This window comes from Mus caroli, unplaced genomic scaffold (assembly GCF_978045245.1).
Source record: "Mus caroli unplaced genomic scaffold, Mus_caroli_1 scaffold_6, whole genome shotgun sequence".
Classification (NCBI taxonomy): domain Eukaryota; kingdom Metazoa; phylum Chordata; class Mammalia; order Rodentia; family Muridae; genus Mus; species Mus caroli.
Genome location: NW_028227261.1, coordinates 613961 through 641738, shown reverse-complemented (window position 1 = coordinate 641738; position 27778 = coordinate 613961). Strand labels below are relative to the sequence as shown.

The 27778-nt window shown below is 45.8% G+C and overlaps 2 protein-coding genes across 9 annotated transcripts; one reads left to right on the top strand and one right to left on the bottom strand.

Annotated features, from left to right (window-relative positions):
* The first annotated feature begins 568 nt into the window (after positions 1 to 568).
* Positions 569 to 23106, top strand: LOC110292096 (cyclin-dependent kinase 11B). 6 transcript variants are annotated; one of them, XM_021159216.3, is made up of 21 exons: positions 579 to 661; positions 906 to 1069; positions 1265 to 1388; positions 2513 to 2628; positions 4060 to 4187; positions 5558 to 5696; positions 9466 to 9602; positions 14024 to 14146; positions 15315 to 15410; positions 15500 to 15661; positions 16075 to 16140; positions 16850 to 17025; positions 17822 to 17912; positions 20682 to 20803; positions 21024 to 21129; positions 21444 to 21565; positions 21647 to 21754; positions 21878 to 21994; positions 22173 to 22321; positions 22584 to 22773; positions 22854 to 23106. In XM_021159216.3, exons 3-21 carry the CDS (start codon positions 1278 to 1280, stop codon positions 22944 to 22946), a joined length of 2352 nt encoding a protein of 783 aa, XP_021014875.1. In that variant the 5' UTR covers positions 579 to 661; positions 906 to 1069; positions 1265 to 1277; the 3' UTR covers positions 22947 to 23106. The 6 variants fall into 6 exon arrangements, with proteins under 6 accessions (XP_021014873.1, XP_021014875.1, XP_021014874.1 ...); XM_021159215.3 differs by having other exon boundaries at positions 15497 to 15661; XM_021159214.3 differs by lacking the exon at positions 906 to 1069 and having other exon boundaries at positions 569 to 661; positions 15497 to 15661.
* Positions 23107 to 23750: 644 nt separating this feature from the next.
* Mmp23b (matrix metallopeptidase 23B) lies at positions 23751 to 27109 on the bottom strand. Of its 3 annotated transcripts, none has more exons than XM_085838519.1 (8): positions 26159 to 27109; positions 25629 to 25765; positions 25399 to 25538; positions 25162 to 25329; positions 24618 to 24782; positions 24426 to 24536; positions 24182 to 24308; positions 23751 to 24058 (listed from the first exon to the last, which is right to left on the bottom strand). In XM_085838519.1, the coding sequence occupies exons 1-8, from the start codon at positions 26345 to 26347 to the stop codon at positions 23884 to 23886; spliced, it is 1212 nt and encodes a 403-aa protein (XP_085694645.1). In that variant the 5' UTR covers positions 26348 to 27109; the 3' UTR covers positions 23751 to 23883. The 3 variants fall into 3 exon arrangements, with proteins under 3 accessions (XP_085694645.1, XP_029332342.1, XP_021016983.1); XM_029476482.2 differs by having other exon boundaries at positions 25629 to 25783; positions 26195 to 27109; XM_021161324.2 differs by having other exon boundaries at positions 26195 to 27109.
* Between the last annotated feature and the right edge of the window lie 669 nt (positions 27110 to 27778).

Genomic DNA, 27778 nt, shown 5'->3' with positions numbered 1-27778 from the left:
TTTCAATGTTTTCTTGTGCAGGGGACTTCTTCATCATAGGATGTTAACTAGCCTACCTGTGAATTCAGCTTCCTGAGTCCTGGGTAGGTCAGAAAGACAACTTGTTTTTCCATTAGATGGCATGACACCACTTTGGAGGCGTCTATAAGTCAGAACAATTAGTTTGATGGGTAGAAACAAATGTCTGGTTACGGAAGGTCGAGCGGCACAAACAGCTTGTCACGAGTGCAAAAGCTGCTCGGCCTGCAGACTACGCTACCGAGTGCCTGGAGGTAGTCCTGCCTGGCAAAGCGGAGGTGCAGCGGGAGGCATGGCCCCGTTTCCGCAGCCACAGTCCTGGCCCGCCTCCGCAGACGACCGAGCGCATCGTATCGAAACGTCATCTCTTAGAGACACCCTAGGACATTGCCAGACGCTACTTTGCTTTTATCCGCCCAGCCTCGTATCATTGGCCGGAGCCAACTCACGGCGTAAGGACACTTCCGGTGCGTGCAGGGTACTGTGGAGTGGCCAAAAAAGCAGAGCACGCACGCGGTTCGTCGTCGTCATAGTACGTCATCATCACGCTTCCGCGAAGGAAGTGACGACAATCCTGGCGCGCGCCGAGTGCTGTTTCTTCCCAGACTCTAGGACCGGCTGCGGCGGCTGTAGCGGCGCAGGGGTGAGTAGCGGCGCGGGGGTTCGGAGGAGGGTTTACGGCACTCCTGAAGAATCGCGGCTGGCGACACACTGCTGCCGCGGACCAATCTCGCTCCACACGGAGCTGAGGGCAGTGGAAGCGGCAGGCCCTGGCGCCCCCCGGAGCCGGCCCTTGCCCCAGGTTTGCTTGACTGAACCCTCAGAAGTGGGACCCCGTCCCGGAGTCCCGCGCTTGACAGTACACCTTGATCTTACCTGTCACCCAGGCCTCCCCGCGTCCTGGAGCTTTCTCATACAACCTTTTGACACCTAAGGCAGAGTGTGTTGAGTGCGAGGCACTGAAATGACCTGGATGGTCTTTCATCCTAGAACAGTACCGTTACGTGGATGATGATGATGATGATGATTGCGTTTTACGGAAAACACTGAGGTAAACTAAGTTACCCAAAACCTTACAGGAATGACAGAAACGACATTGTATTCAGGCAGAATCCTTCCGATCTACCGGGACTTACTCTGAAACACTAACGATTAGACTTAAGTGTTCAGAAAACACAGACCGACAGACAGACCGACCGTAGCTTTGTGTGTCCCGAGGTCGCTTGAATTGTTTTTCTTTTTGCAGTGTTTTAACTCAAATGGGTGATGAAAAGGACTCTTGGAAAGTGAAAACGTTAGATGAAATTCTCCAGGAAAAGAAACGAAGGAAAGAACAAGAGGAGAAAGCAGAGATAAAACGCTTAAAAAATGTAAGCTATGTTTTTTAAGTAAGTGGTTTTCTTAAAGAAGATTTAATTTCTTTGCCCTCATTTTTCCATTAGAACAACGCTTCTTCGGTGAAGTTCTTTTGTACTTCCAAATGTCACAGGTGAGCCCAAAATCTATTCTAAAATTAACAAAAACATTCATATACTCAGTTGACGTTGAAGATAGATTAATAACACACCGAAGCTGTATCTAAATGAGAATATCTCGTTAAAAAAAAATAAAATATTCTGAACCTAGAATCATTACTGCCACCAGACTAATTTTTCTCATTTCATTATTAGTATATTCATAATACCATTTACCAAGCATCTTAAATAAAGTGGGAACTTTCCTTGCAATTAAAATGAGTGCTTTGTAATTACCTTGCTTTGGATGATGATATATTTAGAGTCGTTACGTGACTGGATAAGAAACATTGATATAAGTGCTTCTTATTGTCAATATATGTATGATGTATTTCGTGTGTCAAAATCCAACTAAAGTCTTAGTTTTGGCTCAGAAAAACTAACGTTGTTAATAGTCTTATGATCCTTATGTACAATGTTTTAAATTTTCTGTTCTCAGGTTTCAGGTTACCAAAAAAAAAAAAAAAGTGATTTTTAATTACATGAGTTTTGAATAAAAGTTATATTTGTGAAGTTTCTATTCAAAAAAATGTATATTTAGAGTTGGTTAGCAAACTTCAGTTATCATTAAAGATATGTTTACCCTGTACAACCTTTAATCCTAACACTCAAGAACTCAGGAGGCTGAGGCAGGCAGATCTATTGAGTTCAAAGCCAGCCAGTGCAATGTATATTTTATATATATGTATAAATATATATATGTGCATTTGTATGAATATGTGCATATATGTGTATATATGCATATATATACACACACATATACTTCCATATATATGTGTGTCTGTGCATATATATAGTGAGCTACGTATGGTGATGTACAGTGATGTACGGTGATGTAACCTCAGCATTTTGAAGACGGAGGCAGGTTTCTAGCTCAAAAACCATCTTGAGCTACATAACAAATTTTTCAAAGATAGAAAAAGAAGAAAGGTTATTGATAAGGAAAATGACTTAATGCTTCATTTTTCTTTGCTTCTTAGTCTGATGACCGGGATTCCAAAAGGGATTCCCTTGAGGAGGGGGAGCTGAGAGATCACCGAATGGAAATCACAATCAGGAACTCACCATATAGAAGAGAGGATTCTATGGAAGACAGGTGAGTGTCATATTTAGCTTGTAGCTCATGGGCCACATGGGCCCTAGGTTAGCAATGAATGCATCCCAATGCAGAATTGTGAACTACTTAAAACATGTGTTTTGTTTTTGCAGTTTTATTGGCGGGTGGGGGTGGGTTAGTGTTGGGGTGTGGGTGTACGTGGGTGTTACTTCATCCACAGGAACCAGAAGGTCCCGAAAGCTGGAGTAAAGGTTGTTGTGAAATGCCCAGTATGGGTCCTGGGAACTGAACTTGGGTCTTTTTTCAAGAACAATAAGTGTTCCTAACTATTCAGCCTTTTCTCTAGTCCCCTAGCCTGCCTTTTGTTGGTATTACTTGGAAAAGGTTTGAAGGCTTAGTGTTTAAGAGCACTTGTTGTTTTTATACCCTGTATTGCAAGTCTACAGGTTTGGTTCCAGCAGCCTATGGTCATGGTGACTTACAACCATCTGTAAGTCCAATTCCAGAAAATCTGATTCGCCCTCTGATCTCCATGGGCACGTGTAATATATATGCAGGAAAACATTCATACACATAAATGAATTTATTAAAAAGATAAATTTTTGTATATTTGGTTTTTTTGTTTGAGACAGTGTCTCTCTATAGTCCTACCTGTCCTGGAGCTCACTATAGAAACCCTTTATCTTAGAAATCCACTTGCCTCTGCTTCAGAAGTGTTGGGATTTAAAGGTGTGTGCCACCATGGCTGGCTATTTAAAGTTTGTATTTTGTCCTGATATTTGTCTCACATGTGAGATGGCTTTTGTGTGGAGTCAGCTATTATGAAGTCCAAATAAGCATGTATTCCTTTATTTGTAATATCTTCAATCAAACCAGCACCATTTAGTTAATATATTTAAATCATTATCCTGTATTGCAAGTCTACAGTTTTCAGAGTAACCCAAAGTTGAATTTGGAGGGGCCACTGTCAGCAGTGTTGATGTCAGCAGTGTTGATGTCAGCAGTGTTGATGTCAGCAGTATTGATGTCTGCTGATCCTTTCAGTGTGGTGATGTTATTTGTTTTCTTCTCCCATTCTGTAAGACAACTAAGGGAAGTGCTTCTAAGAAACTCAAGAGTGTAAATTCTTCCAGGATCTTGTGTTAAAGAATTAGTTGAGGGTTCTGTTAAGTGACCTCTTTTATTTGTTAAAGTTAATAAAATTACTGGACTTTAGCAGCCTTATTGAAGTATAAATAACTAAATGAATTGTATATGATGTGTGATTTGACATATTTTACCTTGGCCATGAAACCATCACCACAATCAAGGAAATGAATAAATGAACACGCCCCTCTCTGTAGAAAGGCGGCGTGTTTGTTCTACAGGCCACACTGTTCCTCACAGTTCTTTGTGTTGGGAATGATGCTTTTCTCTGAGTAGATGCTGGTACTCTGCTCTTGCTCTCACAGTGTTGCTCATCTCTTTCAGAGGAGAGGAGGATGATTCTCTGGCCATCAAACCACCCCAGCAAATGTCTCGGAAAGAAAAGGCTCATCACAGAAAAGACGAGAAAAGAAAAGAGAAACGTCGACATCGTAGCCATTCAGCAGAGGGAGGTATGGATGGTTTGGCCTTTCCTGTGGTTGTCACAGCTGTTTGCATCCTCTCCCATGGTCTGTTTTCTTCAGTTGGGTCTAAAAGTGAGCAAGAGTGGAATTTTAGCCAAAAGCATAAACTCATAGTCGACTTTTTGAAATAACTGTTTGCTTTTCATTCTGGTATGTGTGTTTTATGTCATTTGTCTACATACACAGTTGCTGTCATTTGATACATATAGGTGAAAACACCAAAAAGAAAAAAGAAAAAAAAAATAGGTGTGGGGGTCAACTTGGGAGGTTTGGTCTTGTGCCACTGCCAAGAGGTTCTGGTTTTGTTTTTCGAGGTATTTGGTTGGTTGATTGTTTTTTGTGGGTTTTTTGTTGTTGTTGTTTTGTTTTGGTTTTGGTTTTTTTTCGAGACAGGGTTTCTCTGTGTAGCCGTGGCTGTTCTGGAACTCAGTCTGTATCGAACTCAGAAATCCACCTGCTTCTCCCTCCCAAGTGCTGGGATTAAAGGTGTGTGCCACCACCACCTGGTGGTGGATTGGTTTTTTTTTTTTTGCTCTTGTTTTTCGAGACAGGGTTTCTCTGTGTAGCCTTGGCTGTCCTGGAACTCACTTTGTAGACCAGGCTGGCCTTGAACTCAGAAATCCGCCTGCCTCTGCCTCCTGAGTGCTGGAATTAAAGGCGTGCGCCACCACGCCCAGCGGATTGGTTTTTTAAATAACATTTATTAAAAGCAAAATCTTGCTAGGTAGCTCCATCTGTCCCCCAGCACCCAAGATTTTTTTCCATCAGCTTGCTTAATTCTGCACACCCAGCTTCTAAAGGGTTCTCAGGAACCTATTTAAATATTACTGTAAGTGTAATTGCTAATGTGGTTTTATAACATGGTGTAGAAATCTGTTTAAAAGGAACGGTTTTGTTCTGTATTGTGTATGAATACTGATTCATTTTAAAGTTCTGAAAATAGTATATCACGATATAACATTAAGGAAAAATTAATGAAAATTGGGGCTGGGGAGACAGATCAGTGGCTGAGGGTGTGTACTGCACTTGTAGAGGATCTGGGTTTGGTTCTTAGCACTCACATCAGACGTCCTTCTACTGCCAAGAGCTCCTGCATGCACGCAGTGCACTCAGACTCATTTATGCAAGCACCTATGTATGCCATATGTAGATGAGTCAGATGAGGACGTCAGATCTCTTGGAGCTGAAGTTACAGGTGGTTGTGAGTGTGTTTAGAACCAAACATGGGTCTTGTGGAAGAACAGCAAGCACTCTTAACTGAAGATTCATCTCTAGTCCCATTCTTTCTTTCCTGATTTAGTATTCAAGTTAAGTTTTCGAAAACCAAGTCTGTTTACATGATGCTCATGTGTCACTAGGGAAACATGCCAGAGTGAAAGAGAAAGAAAGGGAGCACGAGCGCCGGAAACGCCATCGAGAAGAACAAGATAAAGCTCGAAGGGAGTGGGAAAGACAGAAGAGGAGGGAAATGGCCAGAGAACATTCCAGAAGAGAGAGGTGAGACCTGCTCATTAGAGACCTTTAATAAAGTAACTTTGGTCACTGAGAGACTTAGCTTAGTGATCAGATGGGGAAAGGATATTACAGGGGAATGCTGAGTTTCTGCACTAGTGACTTTGTTCTTTGCTGCAACAAAGCACTTTACACAAGCAAGGAAGGAAGGAAGGAAGTAGATTGGCTCATGGTTTGAGGGTACCGTCCATCATAGCAGAGTGACGGGAATGTTAGGCAGCTAGTTATATTAAATCTGCAATCAGGACACAGACTAATCAATGTTGATAGTCATTTTTATTTCTCCTCCTTACTTATTCTGATCCAGGTCCATTGATTTGGCGGTACCCACATTAAAGATGGATCCTTTAACCTCAAAATAGTCTAGAAATTCCATTATTAAACCCAGAGATTTGTCTAACCCTAACCCTGACCCTGACCCTGTCAAGGTGGCAGTATTAACTGACACAAGTTACCAGATAGTCATTCGGGCATTGAGGATGAAGAGTTGAGCCAGATGTGTAGTTGGAGAGGGAGGCACAGTGGTAAGACGTATTTTTTTTTAATAACTTTGACCCTGTGGCACTGGGGAGTGAGTTGGGTTCTGTCTTGTAAGTAAACAGAGTCCCACACCTTTTCAGTGGTGGGTATTTTTAAGCTGTAGTACAGTAAGGTGAAGGCTGGGCATGTGCACACCTTTAATCCCAATACTAAGGAGGCAGAGTCAGGCAGACCTCTTTGAATTTGAGGCCAGCCTGGTCTACATAACAAATTCTGAGCCTGTCATGGCCACATAGTGAGACGTTGTCTTTTAAAAAAAGAAAAAGAAAAAAAGAAAGATAGTAGCATCCTAGAGGAAGTCACTCAAGTTCATGGTCTGAGTCCTGTCACAGTTGGGGCTTAGTAGGTGTCAATGCGGATGCTTTGCTTTAATTTTCTTTTCTGTTATAATAAAATACTCTGACAAAGGCAACCTAAGGGAGAAAGGGCTGACTTGTTCCGCAGTTTCAAGTTAGCAATCCTTATTGCAGGGCAGTTAGTGCCTGGAGATTGAATCAGCTAGACATAGCACATCCACAGTCAAGAACTGAGAGATAAATTAGTGCATGCTCAGTTCACTTTCTCTACTCTTAAAGATCCTTTTAAAAAGCTTTTTTTTTTTTTTTAATTATGTGCATACACATGCTTGTGTTTGTGAGTGCAGGTGGCCTGAGGGGTCAGAGCGGTCGTATCCTTTAGTGCTGGACTTAAGGTGCCTGATGTGGATACAAACTCTACAGAAGGAGTGGGTATTCTAACCACTGAGCCTCACTTCCTCCACCCTTTGGTGTACTCGGCAGGCAATCTGAGGCCTATAGGGGCCGATATAAACTCATAGTGTGTGGAACGCCTCAGCCCACTTTTCCCTTTCTAGAGACTGAGGGTGTCTTGTCCAGTGAGGGGAGCTTGGGATAGAAGTGGAGCTTGGTAGGTGAAGTTTGAGCGTCTATGTAGATTTTTATAAGGTAAAACAGAAGAAAGAAAACATGTAGACAGATTTCTAGATAAGACTAAGCAAAGGCTACCTGTCTTCTCCCCCAAACTAGCTTTAAAGCTGGCTGTAATTGAGAAAAGCCACCATGTCTGTGCTTTGGAGACTCACTAGAGTATAGACTGAGAATTGAGGGTGAGAGCAGCAGACATTGACCTACAGGAGGAGCAGAAGTTCAAAATCATCCTTGGCAATGTAGTGTGAGTTTGAAGCCAGCCTCGGATACAGGAGACCTTGTTTCAAAAGGCAGAGGTGGTGACAGTGCTGGAGAGATGGATCAGCAGTTAAGATGCTATCTTGCAGAAGACCAGGTCCCACATGGTGGCTCACAACTGCCTTTAGCTATAGTGCAAAGGGCTCTAATATCCTCTCTGATCTCCACAGGCACCAGTCATGTATGTGGCACACATATATGTGTACACAACAATTGTACACATAAAACTAATTTAAAAGGAGATCCCATCAATTGCACAGGTGACCTGACATGCCTAGGGAACTTGCTTGGAGAGTTCTAAAACGTGCACACTATGCTTAATAGAGTAGCAGGAATTGTCCTATCTGGAGGAGAGGAAGAGGTGGCCTGTGTGGGAGCAGCTTCCATGGTATCACATGAACATCTGTAACAGGAGTCCTAGGCACAGAGAAAAGCACAAGGGAAAATTCCGTAGCTGAGCACTTCCCAGATTTGCTTTCAAGTCCAGATATCCATCTCCACATAACTCAGTGATCCCCAAGCTGGGTGAGCAGAGTTGCCAGGGAGAACTGCATTTCCTGTCAGAATGGTGGCAGCAGGGCTAGCATGTGTTAGCCCTATACCATTTAGCAAAAATCTCAACTGGGAATTCTGTGTCTGGCACACCTTTTCTACAAAAGTGAAAGGAAAATAAAGACATTTTGTGGTAAAGACTGGTGGATGTCGTAGTTTACAACTCTATGGAAATAGAAAGGAAGACCTTCAGAATAAACGTCAGGCTGGAAATGGTGAATGTACATGTCAGTGGTAGAGCAGGTGGATCTTTATGAGTTTGAGACTAGCCTCCTTTACATGAGTTCCAGGCCAGCCTCAGCTAAATTGTAAGACCCTGTCTCGACCTCCCATTTCCCCAATAAATAGTAAACATAGCTAGACCTTGTAGAGTATCCTTGTATTCCCAGCTTTTAGGAGCTTAGGCAGAAAGATGACTAAAAGTTTACGGCCAGTCCAGGAGACAGTAAAACCATAACAAACAAAAAGTTAAAATAAAATATCACAAGTTTAAATAATGTATCTGGTGTTTATATTTAAAATCAAAGAATAATTAAAATGTACGACTCGGGCTGGTGAGATGGCTCAGTGGGTAAGAGCACCCGACTGCTCTTCCGAAGGTCCAGAGTTCAAATCCCAGCAACCACATGGTGGCTAGCAACCATCCGTAACGAGATCTGGTGCCCTCTTCTGGAGTGTCTGAAGACAGCTACAGTGTACTTACATATAATAAATAAATAAATCTTTAAAAAAAAAAAAAAATGTACGACTCTAGAAACGGAACCTTTATCTAAGCATAGGAATATGAAAACTGATGACTTTAACCACTTAAACATGTTTTAGTGCCTAGTTTTCTGATGCTTTGTTTTCAAGCAGCTAGCTCCTCCACTCTCCCCATCTTGTTCAAGCTTACATTGTCTCAAGCTGGGACAGGATGTGGCTCAAGTTCCATCGGCCCAGACTCCAGTGAAGGAATGTCAGTCCCCAGGTCTTGGGGCCATGGCTGCCTCCTCACTTTCCCAGGAGGCCTCTCTACCTCCTTTGTAGTAGCTTTTATTTGTGTACTCCTGATGTACTGGATCTAACCTGGATTCTCTTGTATACATGGGAACCTACATGCTGTGTTTTCCTAGAGTTGTTAGTAGAAGCCAGAGATGATATATGCTTTCCACACCTAAGAAGCCACTTGTGGGTTTACAGTGTACAAATACACTACATGAATTGAGCAGAAAACAAATAACCTGGTCTAAGAAACTTCTGTCAGCCAGTGGTGGCCCAAGCCTTTAATTGCAGCACTTAGGAGGCAAAGGCAGGCAGATCTCTGGGTTTGTGGCCAGCCTTGTCTACAGAGCAATTTCCAGGACAGCCAGGGCCACACAGAGAAACCCTGTCTCACCTCCCAGCCCCCACCTTCCCCACCAAAACCAAACCAAACCAAAACAGAAAAGAAGAAACTTCCTGTGGGGTAGGAATGTGATGACCTGGTATGCTTTTTCCAGGGACCGCCTGGAGCAATTAGAAAGGAAGAGGGAGCGGGAGCGCAAAATGAGGGAGCAACAGAAGGAACAGCGGGAACAAAAGGAGCGGGAACGGAGGGCAGAGGAGCGTCGCAAAGAGAGAGAAGCGCGTAGGGAAGGTACGAGGGAGGGACTGTCCTCTTTCTCTGTGGGACCTTTCTTTGGGCTACTTTGAGGGTATTGACTGGTGTGCCACAGATTTTACACACATGACTCACCCTGACAGAGAGCCTATGGTGTGACAGCCCTGACTGGGCTCTGGGAAAGATACCCTGAAGGGAGGCAGAAACAGGCAGGCAATCCTTGGCTTCTATGCTTGCTTTACTGAACCCTTACCTCTTTCCCCTCCTTTTAAATTTTATGGCAATATATGTACATTATCCATTTTACCCTTTTAACAAAGACTCGTTTTTCATTCTGTGTTTTCTGAGTGTTTTGCCTCCATGTATGTCTGTAACATGTATATGCTTAGAGGTATGAAGAGGACATCATGTGAGTGTCAGAACTCAAACTTGTGTCAGACTTATCTTTTGAAGACTGGCTGATTGGATAGGCTTACTTTTGTCATTTTGCTCTTTATATAATATATAATGTGATTAAATATTATCTCCTGCAGACATTTTGTCCTTTATTTTTGCTTTATTGTCATTCTTTATATTACTTATCTATTTCCTCTCTCTCTGTGTTTTAATTTTATTTATTTCTATTTTATGTGTATGAGTGTTTTATTTGCATGTACATCTGTGCAGCACATGTATGCCTGGTACCCGAGGAGGTGGTGGTGAGCCTCCATGTGGGTACTGGGAATTGAATCTGGTATCTATCTATCTATCTGTCTGTCTGTCTATCTATATCTGGTTTTTGTTTGTCTGTATGGTTACAAATGGGACATATGCAACATTCTAAAGTTGTGACAAATTTGAATTGATACTAGTTTAGTTTCACTTTAGTAACTTATAAATTCTGTTGCTTTTATCCCTCTGAAGCCATTTTAAGTTGGTCCTGTCATAAAAATGCGTCTTTGTATGTTGTATATTTAAACTTAGTACCCTTAAAAATGCATTAGCGTAACAGTTACAAACAGGTGGGGGGGGTTTGTTTTGTTTTGTTTTTAAGATTTATTTATTTATTTTATGTGAGTACACTTTTGCTGTCTTCAGACACACCAGAAGAGGGCATCGGATCCCACTACTACAGATGGTTGTGAGCCACCATGTGGCTGCTGGGAATTGAACTCAGGACCTCTGGAAGAGCAGTCAGTGCTCTTAACTGCTGAGCCATCTCTCCAGCCCTACCAGTAGTTGTTACCTCACATTAGAGAGCAGTTGCGTTGTACTGTGTCTCCTGCGTTTGAGTTCATCATTCTTGGACAATGTTGAGCAGAATGAATGAATGTTAATATTCATGTCTTGTGGAAAATGTGAGTTTCAGCAGTTACCTTCTTTAGGTGTGTTCTCTGTTGCTCCCTAATCCTTATTGGACTCAGTAATCTCAGGCCAGGCTATTGGTGTCCCAAAGGTCTTCTCTGCTCTCAGGATTGTTCTACAGTGGGTGGGTTTGCTTCCTGTCTCTTAGGCTCCATAGTTTTCATGGCCATGGCTCTCAGTTCACTGAGTCTGTCTTCTGCCTACTCAGACCTGCTGTGGGATCTCTATAGAGGGTAAAGAATTTCCCTCTTTCCCTGTGAATCTTTTAGAAGGCCTATCTTTTTTTTTTCCTCCTCGTCTTCTTCCTCCTCCTCCTCCTTTTCTTTACTTTAGTCCAGATTGCCTAGAACTCAGTGGAGTCCCTGTGCAGCACTCAACTGGGAACTCCCAACACTCATTCTTCCTCAGGCTGCAGTGACCTGGGATTATGGCATACCAACTGGGTTTCCTGTTTGTTTATTGGCTTTTTCATGTTCATGGCATCAATTTCCTTGATTTTTGCCCCATTTTTAGTTCTTTGAGCATTTTTAGTTGTCTTAAGGTCCTGTGGGGTTTTTTGTTTCTGTGAAGGTGTATTCAGAGAAAACAGGGATATATGGAGCCCTGCTTATAGCACTGGTGGAGTAGGACAACACCTTCAGTCTTGCTTTGCCTTCATACCTTAGTGGGCAGGGCTCTGTGGACTAATTGAGGGCCCGGTTCCGGAGTCCCGTTTCCTCCTGTGGCTCAGACTGTGGCAGTTAGGACTACACCGTTTCTTTGCATTTCTGAGCCAATCCTGGTCAGTCAGGATGGCAGCACATGCCTTGGACTCCATTAGCCTTCTTCTTATCCCAGGTATGCAGCAGGTAGGTAGATCCTTTGCCAGAGAGGGCAAGCATGTGGACCATGATACCACTTCATGGACATCAGCCACATACTTTCCCTGAGGTCAGATGTAGGCTGGTGACTCTCCCTCTTCCATTTCTCTGAGGCTATATCTATTGGTCATATTCAGACTTGTCTTTGTTGGCATGTCCCATCACACCTACATTGGAGTGGTTGATTTTTTTTCCTCTGACTGGGGCACACATTGCTGTTTCTTTGAATGTCTTGTGGGTATGGGTTTTCTTGTTTTCTTTGTTTGTATTTTGTTTTGTATTTTGAGGCCAGGTCTATACATAGCCCTGGATGTTCTGCAACTCATTATGTCGACCAGACTTGCTTCCAACTCAGAGAGATTCCCCTGCCTCTGCTTCCCAAGGTCTAGGAGTAAAGTTGTCGGAGTTCATTCATTCGTTCGTTCGATTGGTTGGTGTCTTAGTTAGGATTACTATTGCTCTGGTAAAACACCATGACCAAAGCATCTTGGATAGGAAAGGATTTATTTAGTTTATACTTCCACATCACAATTCAGCATTCAAATAGGCCTGGAAGCTGGAGACAGGAAGGATACAGAGGCAATGAAGGAATGCTGCTTTCTGGCTTGTTTCTCATGGCTTGCTCAGTCTGCTTTCTTACAGAATCCAAGACCAGCAGCCTACTACCCACAACGGATTGAGTCCTAATTAAGAAAATGCCCTACAGGCTTGCTTATGGAATAATTTTCTTTTCTTTTTTCTTTCTTTCTTTTTTTTTTTTTTAAAGATGTATTTATTTGTTTTATGTAAGTACACTGTCACTGTCTTCAGATACACCAGAAGAGGGCATTGGATCCCACTACAGATGGTTGTGAGCCACCATGTGGTTGCTGGAATTGAACTCAGGACCTCTGGAAGAGTAGTTGGTGCTCTTAATCGATAAACCAACTCTCCAGCCCCCTGGAATAATTTTCTTAATTGAGATTCCTCAAATGACTAGCTTGTGTCAAGTTGATATAAAACTACCCAGCACAGTTGGCTGGTTGTGGCATTTTTCTTGTTTTTTTTTTTTTTTTTTTTTTTCTGTAAGTACACTATAGCTGTCTTCAGACACTCCAGAAAAGGGAGTCAGATCTCATTACAGATGGTTGTGAGCCACCATGTGGTTGCTGGGATTTGAACTTCGGACCTTCGGAAGAGTAGTCGGGTACTCTTACCCACTGAGCTATCTTGTTGTTGGGGTTTTTTTGTTTGTTTGTTTGGTTTGAGACAGAGTCTCTACCCTACCCTACCTGTAACCCTACCTGTCCAAGTACTAACTCACTATGTACACCAACGTGGCCTCCAAGTCACAGAGATAGGCCTGCCTCTACCTCTCTGCCTCTGCCTCATGTGCTGGGACTAAAGGCATGTGCCACCATGCTGGATCTTGTTTGTTATTTAACTTAAATGTTTGTCATGGCTCTGAGATCAGACCCTTCCTCAGTGCTTGGTGTGACTGTGTTGTGAGTGTCGGTATTATCTGTACTGACAGTTGGCTTGGCACATCCTCTTACATGTCAAATCTAAGTCTGCCTTTCTCTGGGACTATGCAGTCATTTTCTAGCTTCCCCTGTGCATACAATTGCTTTAATGTCCATGTCCTTAAATATCTAGCTTCTAAAAGAGGAAAAGGAAAAACAGAAGTGGACACAAGTGACCTTGCCCTCATGTTTTCTCTAAAGGACACCCTCTCCATAGTAGGGTGCAGTCTCAACAGCTTGGGTACTTTGTCCCTTCTAGAACTGCACATAGCATTGAGAGCATAGGTTTTTGATGTTTGGGGACTAGTCCTTGTCTGCAAGCTTCTCTGGAACCTAGAATAACTGATGGCCCTGGAGATGGGATAACTTCTACTATGCTAACAGCTAAATTGACCAGAATTGCCCAGTTATCAAGACTTCCCGGAACTTGACCCTCAACTGATTCCAGAGTTCCACACTAATTGGGTAACACAAGCCAAGTTGTTGTTGAAGTGCTGCCTGGCATTTCTCATTGTGCCATCTTCCCAGAATTCTTTCCCACCTTGGCCTCTGTGAACAGAGAAGATCATTTAGAAGGTCCCCTGCTGAGCTGACAGCCTCCAGCTTGGAGCTTTCCCCAAATGCGTTTTGGCTTGTGATGTTGAAGCTGTTGATGCCTTAGATCTGTATGTAGGGCTGTAGTTCCCGTGTCATGGAACTATGTTGAGAAAGCTGTTCCCACCAACAACTCTGCTCTGTTTTCTGTGTACAGTCTCTGCACATCACCGTACCATGAGGGAGGACTACAGTGATAAAGGGAAGGTTGGCCACTGGAGCCGCAGCCCTCTGAGGCCACCAAGAGAGCGCTTTGAGATGGGAGACAACCGGAAGCCAGGTGAGTCCAGACAAGCATGGGCTGTTTTTCCTGAGAGATACCTGAACATGAAATTTTCCTTTTTTTTTTTTTTTTGTAATTATGATATATAAAAGTGCCATAATGTAACCTATTACTTTGTATTATATGCTAACCTTAAAAGTTTATTTTTAAAATGTGAGGGGAAAACAAAACAATTTATGAAATTAAAGAGACTGTGCCAAGCAATTTTTTTTATTTTTTATTTTTTGGTGTTTTTTTTTTTTTTTTTTTTTTTTGGTTTTTTTCGAGACAGGGTTTCTCTGTATAGCCCTGGCTGTCCTGGAACTCACTTTGTAGACCATGCTGGCCTCGAACTCAGAAATCCGCCTGCCTCTGCCTCCCGAGTGCTGGGATTAAAGGCGTGCGCCACCACACCCGGCTTAAGCAATTTATTTTTAACAATAAAATCATATGTTCGTGAGCCAGGAAGAGGGCTCATCAGGTAAAAGCTCTTGCTAAATGGGATCCACATGATGGAAGGAGAAAACTCCTTGCACAGGTTGTCCTCTGACCTCCACACACGCTCCTAATGAGGTGCTCACCGCTGGCCTTCTTAAAAGTCATTCTTCCAATTAAAATATGCATGGATGAATTGTTTTCTGTATACAGTGAACGTGTGTAAGCTGCATGTGACTTTTAGAGGATTCGGTCTTGTTTATTTAAAAACATGTTCCCACCCTTAGGGATATTGTAGCCTGCCTAGCGTTTGATCCTAAGTACCACAATTTTTATTTAAAAAAAAAAAAAAAAGAGTATGATCAAATAGGACGATGATCCCAGTACTCAGGAGGTTGAATAGGAGGGTCAGAAGTTTAGTGTCATTTTCTGCTACGTAGTAAGCTTCAAGCCAGTCTGGGATATATAAGATGCTGTCTTTCAAAAAAGGACTGGAGAAATGGACCAGTGCTTAAGAGCATTTGTTGCTCTTGCAGAAGACCTAAATTCTGTTCCCAACATCCAGATGGCAGCTCACAACTATTTGTAGGGAATCCAATACCCTCTTCTGACCTCAGCAGGCATGAGGTATGTGTCACATACATGCAGGCAAACACTATCAAATAAACTAAATAAAATAAAATAGTTCTAGAAAAAATCTGCAATTTTAAAACATCTCTCCAAACTCATCTTGTATGGTTTATTTTACAAGTAAAAGAAGAGAAGGTGGAAGAGAGAGACTTGTTGTCAGACCTCCAGGACATCAGTGACAGCGAGAGGAAAACCAGCTCAGCTGAGTCCTCATCAGGTATCTCGAGGCCACCTGGCTGAGCTTTGCTGCTGCCAGAGGAAAGCCAAGATTTACTTTTTAACTGTGACTGTTGTGTTCTGTAGCAGAATCAGGCTCAGGTTCTGAAGAGGAGGAGGAGGAGGAAGAAGAGGAAGAAGAAGAAGAAGGGAGCACCAGTGAAGAATCAGAGGAAGAAGAGGAAGAGGAAGAAGAAGAGGAGGAAGAGGAGACTGGGAGCAACTCTGAGGAAGCCTCGGAACAGTCTGCAGGTAAGCAGCTGGCAGGCTGTGATGGTTTGCAGTGATGTAAGAGTATTTTATGTTTACTGTGTAGAGTTTAGGTACTACAGAAAAATAATTTAACATTGAATGAAAACACATACCTAAATAAACTTGCCTTATTCTGTGAGACTCACATTGACTCCAAAATTGGGGCTGGCAATGTGCTGCAATAGTAAAGTGCTTGCCACCTGCCTAGTGTATGTGAGGCCCTGGGTTCAATCCCGAACACCACTAGGGAAACAAAGAGACACCCTCGACTCGAATTGATAGGTAAGAACTTTTGCTGTCTTCCACACCTCTTGCTAACACCTTAGAGGAGCCTGAAGCAGGGTAAACTGGTAGTTCTAAGGCCAGCTCTCCTCTGCACACTGATCTGAGTAGACACCTGTCTTCTTTTGCAGAAGAAGTCAGTGATGAGGAAATGAGTGAAGATGAAGACAGAGAAAATGAGAACCACATCTTGGTTGGTAAGGACCTCTTTGTGGTTCCTCTGTCCCTGTATAGTGACACTCTGAGTGAGGTAATACATGGTCCTCTTACCACAAACCATCCTCAGCATGTAATAACCCCATAAATTCAAGATATTCCCTAGAAGCTATAGTAGAGAACTCCTGTCCTGACAGTGTTGAAGAACAGAGGTAGTGATCTGAGAGATATTGTGATTCCCCAAGGACAAACCATTGCTCACTTTGCAGCCTGTGCCCACTGTGGCTGATGTTACTTGGCAGAAAACAGCTTTGTTTAGATGGCACCCTTCACTGTGATATAGATGCTAAGGGAGCCCATGGTTTTGTGCTCCAAAGAAATGAAGCTGTGTTGAAGAGCAGTTTCTGGAGTCTGATGGCACAGGCACTCTTATGAGATGGGAGACCTGGCCTGGCCTCAAAGTACCTAGCAAAGTTGTGGCCTGGTGGACATGAGTTATGGGCCTACCCACTATATGTGGCATGTGCCCTTATATTTCTGTCCAGTATCTGGTTCTGGCTCTGATTCTGACTCTGCTTTGATCACTCGGGCTCCAGATCTTATTCAAGTACCTGTTTCCCAAGGATAGGCCCTAAACTGGCTCCTTCCATGGGAAACACAGGGCCTTCCACTTCTGCACAGCCCCATAGCAGGAGGAGGGTGGGTTGTTCTTACTTTCTCCTGTTCTATAATTAGATTTAACTTTTAAAGTTCCAGAGTCGAGATTTGACCGAGATTCTGGGGACAGTGAAGAAGGGGAAGAAGAAGTTGGTGAAGGGACTCCACAGAGCAGTGCCCCTACCGAAGGAGACTATGTTCCTGACTCTCCAGCTCTGTCACCTATTGAGCTAAAACAAGAACTGCCCAAGTACCTGCCAGCCCTGCAGGTCAGAATCTTCCCCATTTATCCTAAGGCTGGTACCGTGCATTGACAAAATCTGTAGATTAAGTAGGTACTACAGAACAGAATCTTGCTGTTGGTGCTGATGGCTCTTCTGAGGTGCTGGCATTCTCCATACAGTGGACTGGTTAGTCATACCACCAGCGTCTCATAACCTTAACCATGGTACTTCCTTATGCCTGCCAGCACTATCAGGCTTGCTCGTACCAAGAGCTGTGTGTCGTTGCTTCTGCCTTCACTTGTTCCCAAAGGATTCAGTATGAGTGTGTAGGACTGCAAACTTCTAGTTGTTTAGTAAATTGCCAGTGAGTATGCAACACTGCCCTCAGGATGTAGAAGACATGGCTGTTCTGGGTGGTACAGGACCTTTCTGAGCCCCTGTCACTTGCCCTCCAGTTAGTACTTCCAGATAGTTGAGTTTGGCCATAGACCACACAAAGTAGTGGTACCCCAGTCCTTGGTGTGCATGGAAGGTTCGCACTATGGGTAGGCAGGCCACGCATGCACGCCCTCTCAGGTGGCATAGTTCACCGGACAAAGGATGCAGTTGTAAAAGAGATACTCTTTACATGCCAACCATTTCACAGGAAAGTGGTAGGTGGTCTTGGATGAAGCAGAGAAAGAATTTAAGTTGGTTCTATTTGTACACTCCTGTGTATACTCTGCTCTTCTTAGGTCACTTAGGCTAGTCTCCAGTACGACTGCCCTATACAATGTACAGATAAAGCATGTTAAGCTATCAGATATGGCTGCTGAGCCCTCTTACCCTACTTCCTCCACAGGGATGCAGGAGCGTAGAGGAGTTTCAGTGTCTGAACAGGATTGAAGAAGGCACCTATGGGGTGGTCTACAGAGCAAAGGACAAGAAAACAGGTAGGTAGTTGACTAAGGGAGTGTCGGGAGCAAGTACTGATCAGCACAAAACTTTGGCCAACCCTGGGACAAAGAGTCATTCCTGAGTGATTTGAGTTTGTTGCTCCTGCACTAGTTAGTACAACAAGCAGTAAGCCTCTCTTGGTCTTTTTGCAGACCCTAGAAGGAATGTTGAATGTCCTGTCCCCAGCAGCTGACCTGTGGTCTCTACCTATGCGTTGTCAGCACGAGGTTATTGAATATGGATTCATATTTGCATGGTCCATTGGATCTTTGGAAGCAGCCTTACCCTTTCTTTGGTGCCAGTGAGTTCAGTTCTCAGGCCATGCTGTTCCCATATACCTATCACCAGGTCTTAACTCAGACAATGCATGCCTGAGCCTCTTGGTGTCTTCAGAACCTGAGGTCAGCCTAACTATGATCCTGCTGTTCACTGTGACAGCAGGTGGCAAGCTCCAGAGGAGAGGTGAGGCTGAGGAATGGCAAAGGTGCTTTATAGACCAAATGTTTCCTTTTATTGTTTGCAAGGCTGGGACTCTTAAGACACTCAACCACCATGTTAAACTATTTGCCCAGGCTTCTTTTGTTCTTTCCCTTTTTTTTTTTTTTTGGTACAGGGTCTCACTGTGTATGTAGCCCTGGCTGGTTTGGAACTCCCTATGTAGAACAGGAAAGCCTTGAGCTCACAGAGCTCCCTGTCTCCCAAGTGGTGGAATTAGAGGTATATACCACCATGTCTGGCTTGTCTTATTTTTGAGACAAAGTCTCTCTGAGTACTGGAGGGTGACCTGGAGCTTACTATATTGACCAGGCTGGTTTTGAACTTGCAGTCTTGTTGAGCACTAAGATTAAGGGTATTATTTATGTTTTCTTGGGTACTTGTTTTGTTTTGTTTTTTTAACGATTTTTAAAAAATTATGTAGATGTAGGGAGGAGAGGCTTCATTTGCTCATGAGTACAGATGCCCACAGAAGCCCTTATTGGAGTCTCTAGAGCTATAATTTGCTGAGAGCCTGCCGTGGGCTGCCTTAGCCAGTAGGGCAGAGCATCAGCGGGGTATAAAGGTTGCTTAATATCAATAATACTTACTCTTTGATTCTTAGTCATACGAGGGGCAGAGGCCAATGGCTTCAGAGGAATTATAACCTTTTGCTTAATGCCTGAGGGTTAGGTAAATGATTTATTGCAAGCACTTCCTTTTCTGGTCAGGCAGCCAGAAGCGCCCTTCACTTGACAGAGCTCGTTAACTTTTTGTGAACCAGAGAGGAAGGAAAGCAAAAGAATTAAGATCCTTTCCACAGGCAAATATGCAGCAGTGCACATACACTCATACACTCACTCTCTGGCCGTCCGGGCCAAACCATCTGTTTCAATCAACTCCAGAAGTGTTCATGCATATGCACACACACACACACACACAGACATATACATGTATGCATTTGGATGGATGGATGGATGGATGGATGGATGGATGGATGGATGGATGGGGCAGAGCTCACCAAGCCAAACACCATCTATATTTCTTTTTTTCTGGCCTTTTTATAGACAAAAGTTCTTTCGAAAATTACCTCATAGATAAAATGTTACACAAAATGGTAGTTACAGGATGTTGAAAGTAAGTTCAAAGCCGTGTTTCATTCTATATGTTAATTATAAGTTCAGAGCAAGGTTTCTATGGCCTTACCTTTTCATGGTGCACACCTGTGCCTTCATCCTTGGACCTGAATGTTTTTCCTTGAACATAAATTTGCCTCAAGCCTAATTCTCTTTTTCCTGTAATTGTGAAAGCTCATTGTATTTCTTATTATATGCAGCCTGTACTTACTTTTATGAGGAGTGGGCACATTGTATTCTTGATTCTAAGTTTATTACATCTTTCTAACTAAAACCATCTCTTAGCTGGGCATGGTGGTGCACGCCTTTAATCCCAGCACTCGGGAGGCAGAGGCAGGCGGATTTCTGAGTTCGAGGCCAGCCTGGTCTACAAAGTGAGTTCCAGGACAGCCAAGGCTACACAGAGAAACCCTGTCTCGGGGGAAGAAAAAAAAAAAAAAAAAAAAACTCTTAAAACTTTTTTCCTAACATCAAATCAGGCATTCTATTATAAAGTCATTAATTCATCTAATTAGTGAAAGTTCATGTTTATGTTGATCTGTAGGAAATCTCAATAGGATGGGCTAATGCCCAGAGAATATTACATTAATTTAATAATGATAGGAAAGGCATATCAGTTGCAAGAAGCCATCCTGAGGTGAAGTCTCTTTGGGACCTTGCCTCATAAAGCACACTCATCAAGACCACGCAAAAGCACTGGGCCACCTCCAGGAAGGTCACCTGCTAGTCTTAGCCTATCCTAGATGACTCCTGACAGTAATTGTGAGCCATCCAACATAGCTGTGAGAAACAAAACTTAGGCCATCTGGAAGAACAGGCAATTCTCCATTAATTCTCTGACATGTTTGTTTCTTTCTTTTTTTGTTTTTTGGTTTTTTTTTTTCTATTTTTTTTTCTCTGACAATTTTATACATGCTTTCTTTCTTTCTTTCGTTTGTTTTTTTGTTTGTTTTTGGAGACTGTTGAACTCAGAGATCTGCCTACTTCTGTCTCCCAAATGCTAAGATCAAAGGCATTTACTGCTACAGCTGACTATTTTGATTTTTTTGAAATATTTTCCCATTCTCTAGCCCATGCTGGCCTCAAACTCAAGGCAAACCTCCTGTCTCAGCTTACATGAAAGACCATGTCCAGCTCACACAATTCTCTTTACAGATGAAATTGTGGCTCTGAAGCGGTTAAAGATGGAGAAGGAGAAGGAAGGCTTCCCAATCACGTCGCTGAGGGAAATCAACACCATCCTCAAGGCCCAGCACCCCAACATCGTCACCGTCAGAGTAAGTGCCCTTCCTCTGTGGGAGCTCAGCGTCCCCTGAAGGGACAAGGAAGAGGGCTCCATGACATCCTAGGGTCAGCTTCCCAAGATGTCTTAGTAGTTCTCTGCTGCTCACAGCACGCATATCTTCCATTCCAGGGTTTTAAGAACCAGTATTTCCTAGGGTGGGGCTGGAGGTAGAAGCCATGTCCAGAACCCACATATTGACTGTCAATTCCTAGGAAATTGTTGTGGGAAGCAACATGGACAAGATCTACATTGTGATGAACTACGTGGAACATGACCTCAAGAGCCTAATGGAGACCATGAAGCAGCCCTTCCTGCCAGGTATGGCTGCATACCACCCCGGACAACAGTGCTGTCTAGACATGAGATAAGGCAGGGCATCCTCCTCTCTGGCATGCTGTGAGGGATCTCTGAGCAAAAGTAGGAATAGTACCCTAGTGACCCTGTCTGTGTGAGTGGTAGCTCTAGTGAGCTCAGAGCCACCCTGGGCTGGAAGGGTTCCTGGAATGAACTTGCCCCAGAAGTCTAGTTGCTGCTGGGTTACCAAATAACCCTGGGCTCCTGGACCCTTTTGCAGAGGTGTTGGGAATTCGTAGGGCAAACAGAGCATCTGTGTGATCTCATCACTTTCGCAGGGGAGGTCAAGACCCTGATGATTCAGCTGCTGAGTGGGGTGAAGCACCTTCATGACAATTGGATCCTACACCGTGACCTGAAGACCTCTAACCTCCTGCTGAGCCATGCTGGCATTCTCAAGGTGAGCCCCTATACTTCCTACCTTGTGTCTGGGAAAGCAGTCCACAGTCTGGTCTTACAGGCCACCCTGTCCTTGTTACAGGTGGGTGACTTTGGGCTGGCTCGGGAGTATGGTTCACCCCTAAAGGCCTACACTCCAGTTGTTGTAACCCTGTGGTATCGTGCCCCAGAACTACTGCTTGGTGCTAAGGTGAGTCTGAAGAGGGGTCTGAGAATCTTCCTTGCTCAGTGCCCCATGGTAGCCTCATTTGAACCTGTGGCTGACACTGATGTGGGTCTGTATGCATCTAAACCATTTCTTCTGGACTCTTAGGAATACTCCACAGCTGTGGACATGTGGTCTGTAGGCTGCATATTTGGAGAACTGCTGACACAGAAACCTCTGTTCCCTGGGAAGTCAGAGATCGATCAGATTAACAAGGTTTTCAAGGTGAATGTTGGGGTGCTCTGTCTGACTTGGGAATGGCTTGCAGTGTGGATACAGAACTGGGATCAGGATTGGGTACCCCAGGCATAGTGTGGTCCTTTGGTGACCTCTCTGATGAAAGTGACAACACACACATGGCCCCATACAGGGTGTGTCTAATTCAGACATCTCTGTTTTTCAGGACCTGGGTACTCCTAGTGAGAAAATCTGGCCTGGCTATAATGACCTCCCAGCCGTCAAGAAGATGACCTTCAGCGAGTATCCCTATAACAACCTCCGCAAGAGATTTGGGGCTTTGTTATCAGATCAAGGATTTGATCTCATGAACAAGTAAGTCTGAAGGTAGCGCAGTCTGAAGCCACTGGACTCTGGGTTAACTCTCTTAAAGAATGGCCCTTGGGCCTGGAAGCCCCAGAATACCAGGTTTTAGGGGATGCTAAGGCTCAGTGGATCTCACCTTCCATCTTAGCTTAGCCCCACAAGTGTCCACTAAGAAAGCAGAAGGGCTTGCTGCCCTGCTGCACACAGAAGATACCCACTGTCCCCTGGCTGCACACAGTAGATACCCACTGTCCAATGCCCTTCTCTTTAGGTTCCTGACGTACTACCCTGGGAGGAGGATCAACGCAGAAGATGGCCTCAAGCACGAGTATTTCCGAGAGACTCCCCTCCCAATCGACCCATCCATGTTCCCCACGTGGCCTGCCAAGAGTGAGCAGCAGAGAGTGAAGCGAGGCACGAGTCCACGGCCTCCTGAGGGCGGCCTGGGCTACAGCCAGCTGGTGAGAAGCATGACTAATAGCGGTTCCCATTTGGGGGTCTGGGTGGGGTCAGTCCTTATGATGGCCACCTTACTTCACAGGGTGATGATGACCTGAAGGAGACGGGCTTCCACCTCACCACCACCAACCAGGGAGCCTCAGCTGCTGGCCCTGGCTTCAGCCTCAAGTTCTGAGGTCAGCTTGATGGACTTGGCCTGACTAGGTGGTGACTTGACAGCCAGATCTGCTGATGCTGAATCAGGACAACTTTGTTATTTTTTTCCATGTTGTTTGTTTTGGGGCAGGTTGTAAATTTGTAGAATTAAATGAAATTTTCCTTTTGGAGGGAAAGAAGTGTCTAACTTGCCTTGTAAGAAAGGGTGGGTATCCATAGGTGCCAGAGTAGATGCCCAACACACACACAGTGCGACCTGGTCTGGAGCAGAGTTGAGTAGTATACTTGCCAGTCTTGGAGGCAGCTTCTCAGTGGAGTATCTAAGTAACACTGTCCATACAGACCTTGGTCCTCAGAACCATGTGACAACTTCAGCCACAGTAGATTTTTATATATGAGGTCATTAGATGTCCTAAGCAGTAGTAAGCTGTTCTTGGAGGAAGCTCTGGCATGTCCTTTTTTTTCAGTATGCTGGCTCCCAGATGAGCCCTGTGAGTGTGCCTGGGTAGGGAACTGCTAGCAGCCTAGACTTGGGTGAGCAGACTAAGAGAAGTTTGGGTACAATCTTGCTCAGACATTACACATGCCAAACCCTTCCAGACTTCCTGACTCTTCCCTCCTCTCACTCTGATCCTCCTCCAGTCTGGCTGAGCAAGTTGTTGCCTATGGCTGCTTGGGGCCTCTACCTTTGTCTAAGCTAGTCCTCAGCCTCCATTCCCCATTCACTCTGAATTGGCCCGTGCACACCCCAGGTGACACTGCTGACACTTGGGCTTCATTTTACCCCACTATGTTCTCACCACAAAGGTCTTTGCAGAAGTAGAGGAATTTTTTTCTCCAGGATCCCCACATTCAGATGGGCAGAGACTGGCCTTCCCTCTTCCCATGAAAAAACACAGACATCAGAGAGAAAGTGCTTTATCTGCTGGCTTCTAGCACAGAGGATCTGAGCAGTCTCAATTCCTCACTCGGACCCTCCAGGAGTAGGTGGTGAGAACACGCTGGTGCTGGCGTACCACACATGTGTAGGTGCCTTCGTTGACTGCGTTGGCAATGATGCTCAGCTGTGCCTCACCCAGGGCCAGATAGCCAGGGTAGGAGAACTCCAGGGGTTCCTGGTCCTTGTACCAGCTGCAGAGGTTAGGTTCCTGCATGCCTTGCCTGCCCTGCCCATGCCAAGGGCCCCAGGATATGCACACCAAGGGTATCCCAGGGAGCCCCAAGCCCCAAGCCTGCCCAGTGCTGGCTACTCACTATACTTTCCCTTTCTTGTGTAGGATCTTCTGTCCACAGTGGAAGGTCATGTTCCTACCCTCTCTCACCAACCTTGTTTTCGTTCTGGTGGGTGATGTGGTGGTGGCCACCGTGGGAAATGGGAATTCTACTCAAGAGAATGGTGAAATGAGAAGTCAGTGCTAGCCCCCATCGAACCAGGCCCAAGATGGAGAGAGACTGCAGCTCAAGAGACCCACACCAACCCCATTTGAGCCTTAGTCACCATAACAGAAATCACAGCTTCTGGGGCAGAGCCTCTTCATGAGCCTCTGGCGGACATCACAAAATCCCTTTCGTGCCCAGGATGCACACACAAAAATCCGGTCCAGGCAGCCTAACAGGAAGGCAGCCTGGCTTAGGGCTTTCCCAGAGCCCCACCGTTCATCCACCTACCCACCTGCCCCCTTGCACCCACCATAGAGTCGGTGTAATCCCCACAGTTCATCCTGGGACAGTGCCTTCCAGCCTCGCAATGTGGCATTGAGGTGCATGAGTGCCTGATCTTGCTGTGAGTGCATCAGGCCCAGTGCATGGCCAATCTCATGGGCTGCCACGTGCACCAGGTTTGTGAGCCAAACACCTGTGGGCCAATGACTTAGTAGGGAGCCCTCAGCCCTTCCACTCCCAGTCTTGCTCCAGGAGGCCCAGCACTGATGCTGGGACTCAGCTGCAAGCCACCCTTAACCCACAGCCAAGGAAGATAAGTATGTTTCCCCAGCCTAGGCTGTGAGCTTGGCCTTCAGGAATGCAACTCCAACTCCCTCTTCTGTGGCATGTGGGGGAGGAGGAGTGGAGGCGGGGACAACGACTCAGGCCTGTGAGACCCAGCGCTCCTCTTCCTTGATTGCTTGACCCTAATACTCAGCCCCAGGAAACCCTTCCTGCCTCGAACCCTTTTGTAGCCCACTACAGAGGAGAGAATGACGCCCCCAGAAGGACAGACCAAGGAGTTGGGTCACCTTTCTTCCAACTGTAGCGTGTGGGGCCCAAGACCCAGTACTCGCTGTCATCAAAGTGAATGCCACCGTGGGGTGGGAAGAAAGCGTGGGCCAGTTCACCTGTGGGACCATCAAAGCAGTGGTGCACTGCAGAGACCAAGCAGTCGGTGTGGTTGACTGGGTAGAAACCTAGGAAAACACAAAGCTGCAATAATACCTGCGAGACTGGGCGTGGTCAGGAGCTCTTCAGTTACCCACCTATCTTGAGGTCACTGGGACGTTCAGGGGCCACCTCACGGAAACTGAATGGGGAAACATCACTCCACATTCGAAAGGCAGCAGCCAGGCCCCTTCGTGTCTCTTCTGGGCTTAAAAGATTCCGGGGAAAGGAAAGAATCCTGTGGTGGAGGGTGGCGGTAATATGTTAGAGTCAATGTTGGTGTCTGAGTTATGACCTGACCTACCCTCCTCGCTGGTCCAGGTGGCACCTGTATGTGAGGTTGAAGTGGTCCCAGCGCAGCCTGGCCGGTGTCAGCGTGTAGCGGCGTCTTCTGGTTACCAACATGGTCAATAGTCTGGGTACCTGGGCAGTGGAGCTGCCCACATTTGGCGCATCTGCATTTCCCTTCATAGGAAGAAGTGGCTGTGAGGAGGCCAGAGGAAAGTCTCTAGTACCCAACAGTTATCAAAAGCGGACTTTTAGGCAACGGGGTAGAGGAAGCTGTGGATGAGCCCTCCATTAGGTTTTGGGCTTTAGGAGTTGAGCCAGCCATGGTGGCGCATGCCTTTAATCTCTGAACGCAGAGGCTACAGAAGTCAGCCTGGTCTACACAATGAAATCTTGGCTCGGGGAAAAAAAAAAAACCTATTGAGAATGGGCAGAGTTGGGGATGGATGCCGTCTCCCACCTCCTGCGACCACTGGACACAATGACTCAAGATGCTCGGAACCAAGCACTCATGCTATCCCACAAAACCCCTCACACGTGGGCCCCACTGATACACCCTCAGATGCTGACCTGCTCCTCGCACTTCCTAGCGTTTAGTCCTCTCACCTGAGCTGTACTCCAGGCTGTCTCGGTCGGCGCCCCTAGCCACTCCAGCAAAGCCAACGCGGAGAGAAGACACAACCCGCTCAGGACAGCCCCCAACCAGCGGCCCTGTACAGCGCCGGACGCCTCCGGACGGAGACAGGCCCGGCAGCCCATGGCAGACTCGCAGTCGGGTTAGGGCCACAAGGGGCCGCGCGACGTAGGGACCTGGATCGCAGAGCTGGGGCGGAGTGGGAAGGGGATGGGCGGCGGACGGCTCGAGTTACAGCCCTATGGTAAAGAGAGGACCCGGCTGCGCTGGCTCAAATAATGAACCAACTCGTTAAGTCTGGAACCGTCCGCATCCCCCAGTGCGATTCCAGGAACCAGGCCGAAGGGTCGGCGGCAGAGGCCAGAACACACCCTACAGTGTCGGGGGGTCTGTCAGAACGCGAGGCGCCGGGGCTCAGATTTGGGGTAGGGGCATCAATTGCTCCCCGCGCCCACTGGTTGGGGCTGAATGACATTTGGCTTTCCCCCTCAACCCTCTGGTACCACAATGAAATTTGGGAGGGAAGCCTCGGTTGTGGACCGCAGTGACTGAGTGTAAGGAGCATATCCGCCAGAGGGGAGCGCAGAGCGAGGGGACGTGGCAATGAGAGCAGGGTGGCTGAGCGAGCAGAGAGGAAAGATGCCTCAGAAACGACAAGGAGATCAGTGGGAGTCCTTAGGACATCTGCTTTAACCAGAGGGTGCTCTCGTTGGTCCAGTGCAGGAAGTTTGGGGAAGGTGCCAGCACCTGGAATCCCTGCCTCAGAGGAGAGGGGATTAAGGGAACTGAGTCAGGAACTGAGTGTGGTGGTCTGGCGCGGTAGGGTTAGGAGGCAGGAGCTATGGTTCAAGGCCTGAAAGCTAGACCGGGCAGCTGATGGCTGCACTGGGTGGGTACCGAATGAACGCGGCATGGCAACCGAAATTATGCCAGGCACAGCTGCGATCCCGGGACAGGACGGAGCTGATTGTGGGTGGGTGAGAGCAGGAGCCGGGGCTGAGAGAGGAACGGTTCCTAGCCAGAGGTTTTCTCCCTCCCAGTCTTCCATTTCGACTTTGGACCCTAGGTGACTGCAACAATGTACTTGGCCAGCAGAGTCAGAGCCAAGCAGCTGGAGTGCCCTGTGGCCCGTAATAGCTGCGCTGGAAGTTCTTGAAAAGGGTCAGCCATCTGCCCCCTCCCTTCTTTATTAAGTGTTTGTTCCAACAAGTGGACGGACACTCTCTTGCTTCTTCACTCAGCCCCAGCTTAACTGTCAAGAGCTTGGCGGCTTCCAACCCAACTCCCTCCTAGCCAGGACCCTCTCTAGTCGTGTTGCTTTGACCAAAACCTTCACAGTTCAAGTCCTGCCCCAGAGGGGCGGAGGGAGTAGTAGGCAAGGGGAAAAGTAAAGTGGGGTGGCCCTCCTATAGGGGCGATAGAAAAACCACGTGAGCCTTTTGGAGTTTCCGGACGGACCAAAGCCAGCGAGCACTTATGGTTAGGGCCACAAGGGGCCGCGTTTGTGTCAAACCAAAGCCAGCGAGCACTTATGGCGGGCTGCATCCTCAACCAGA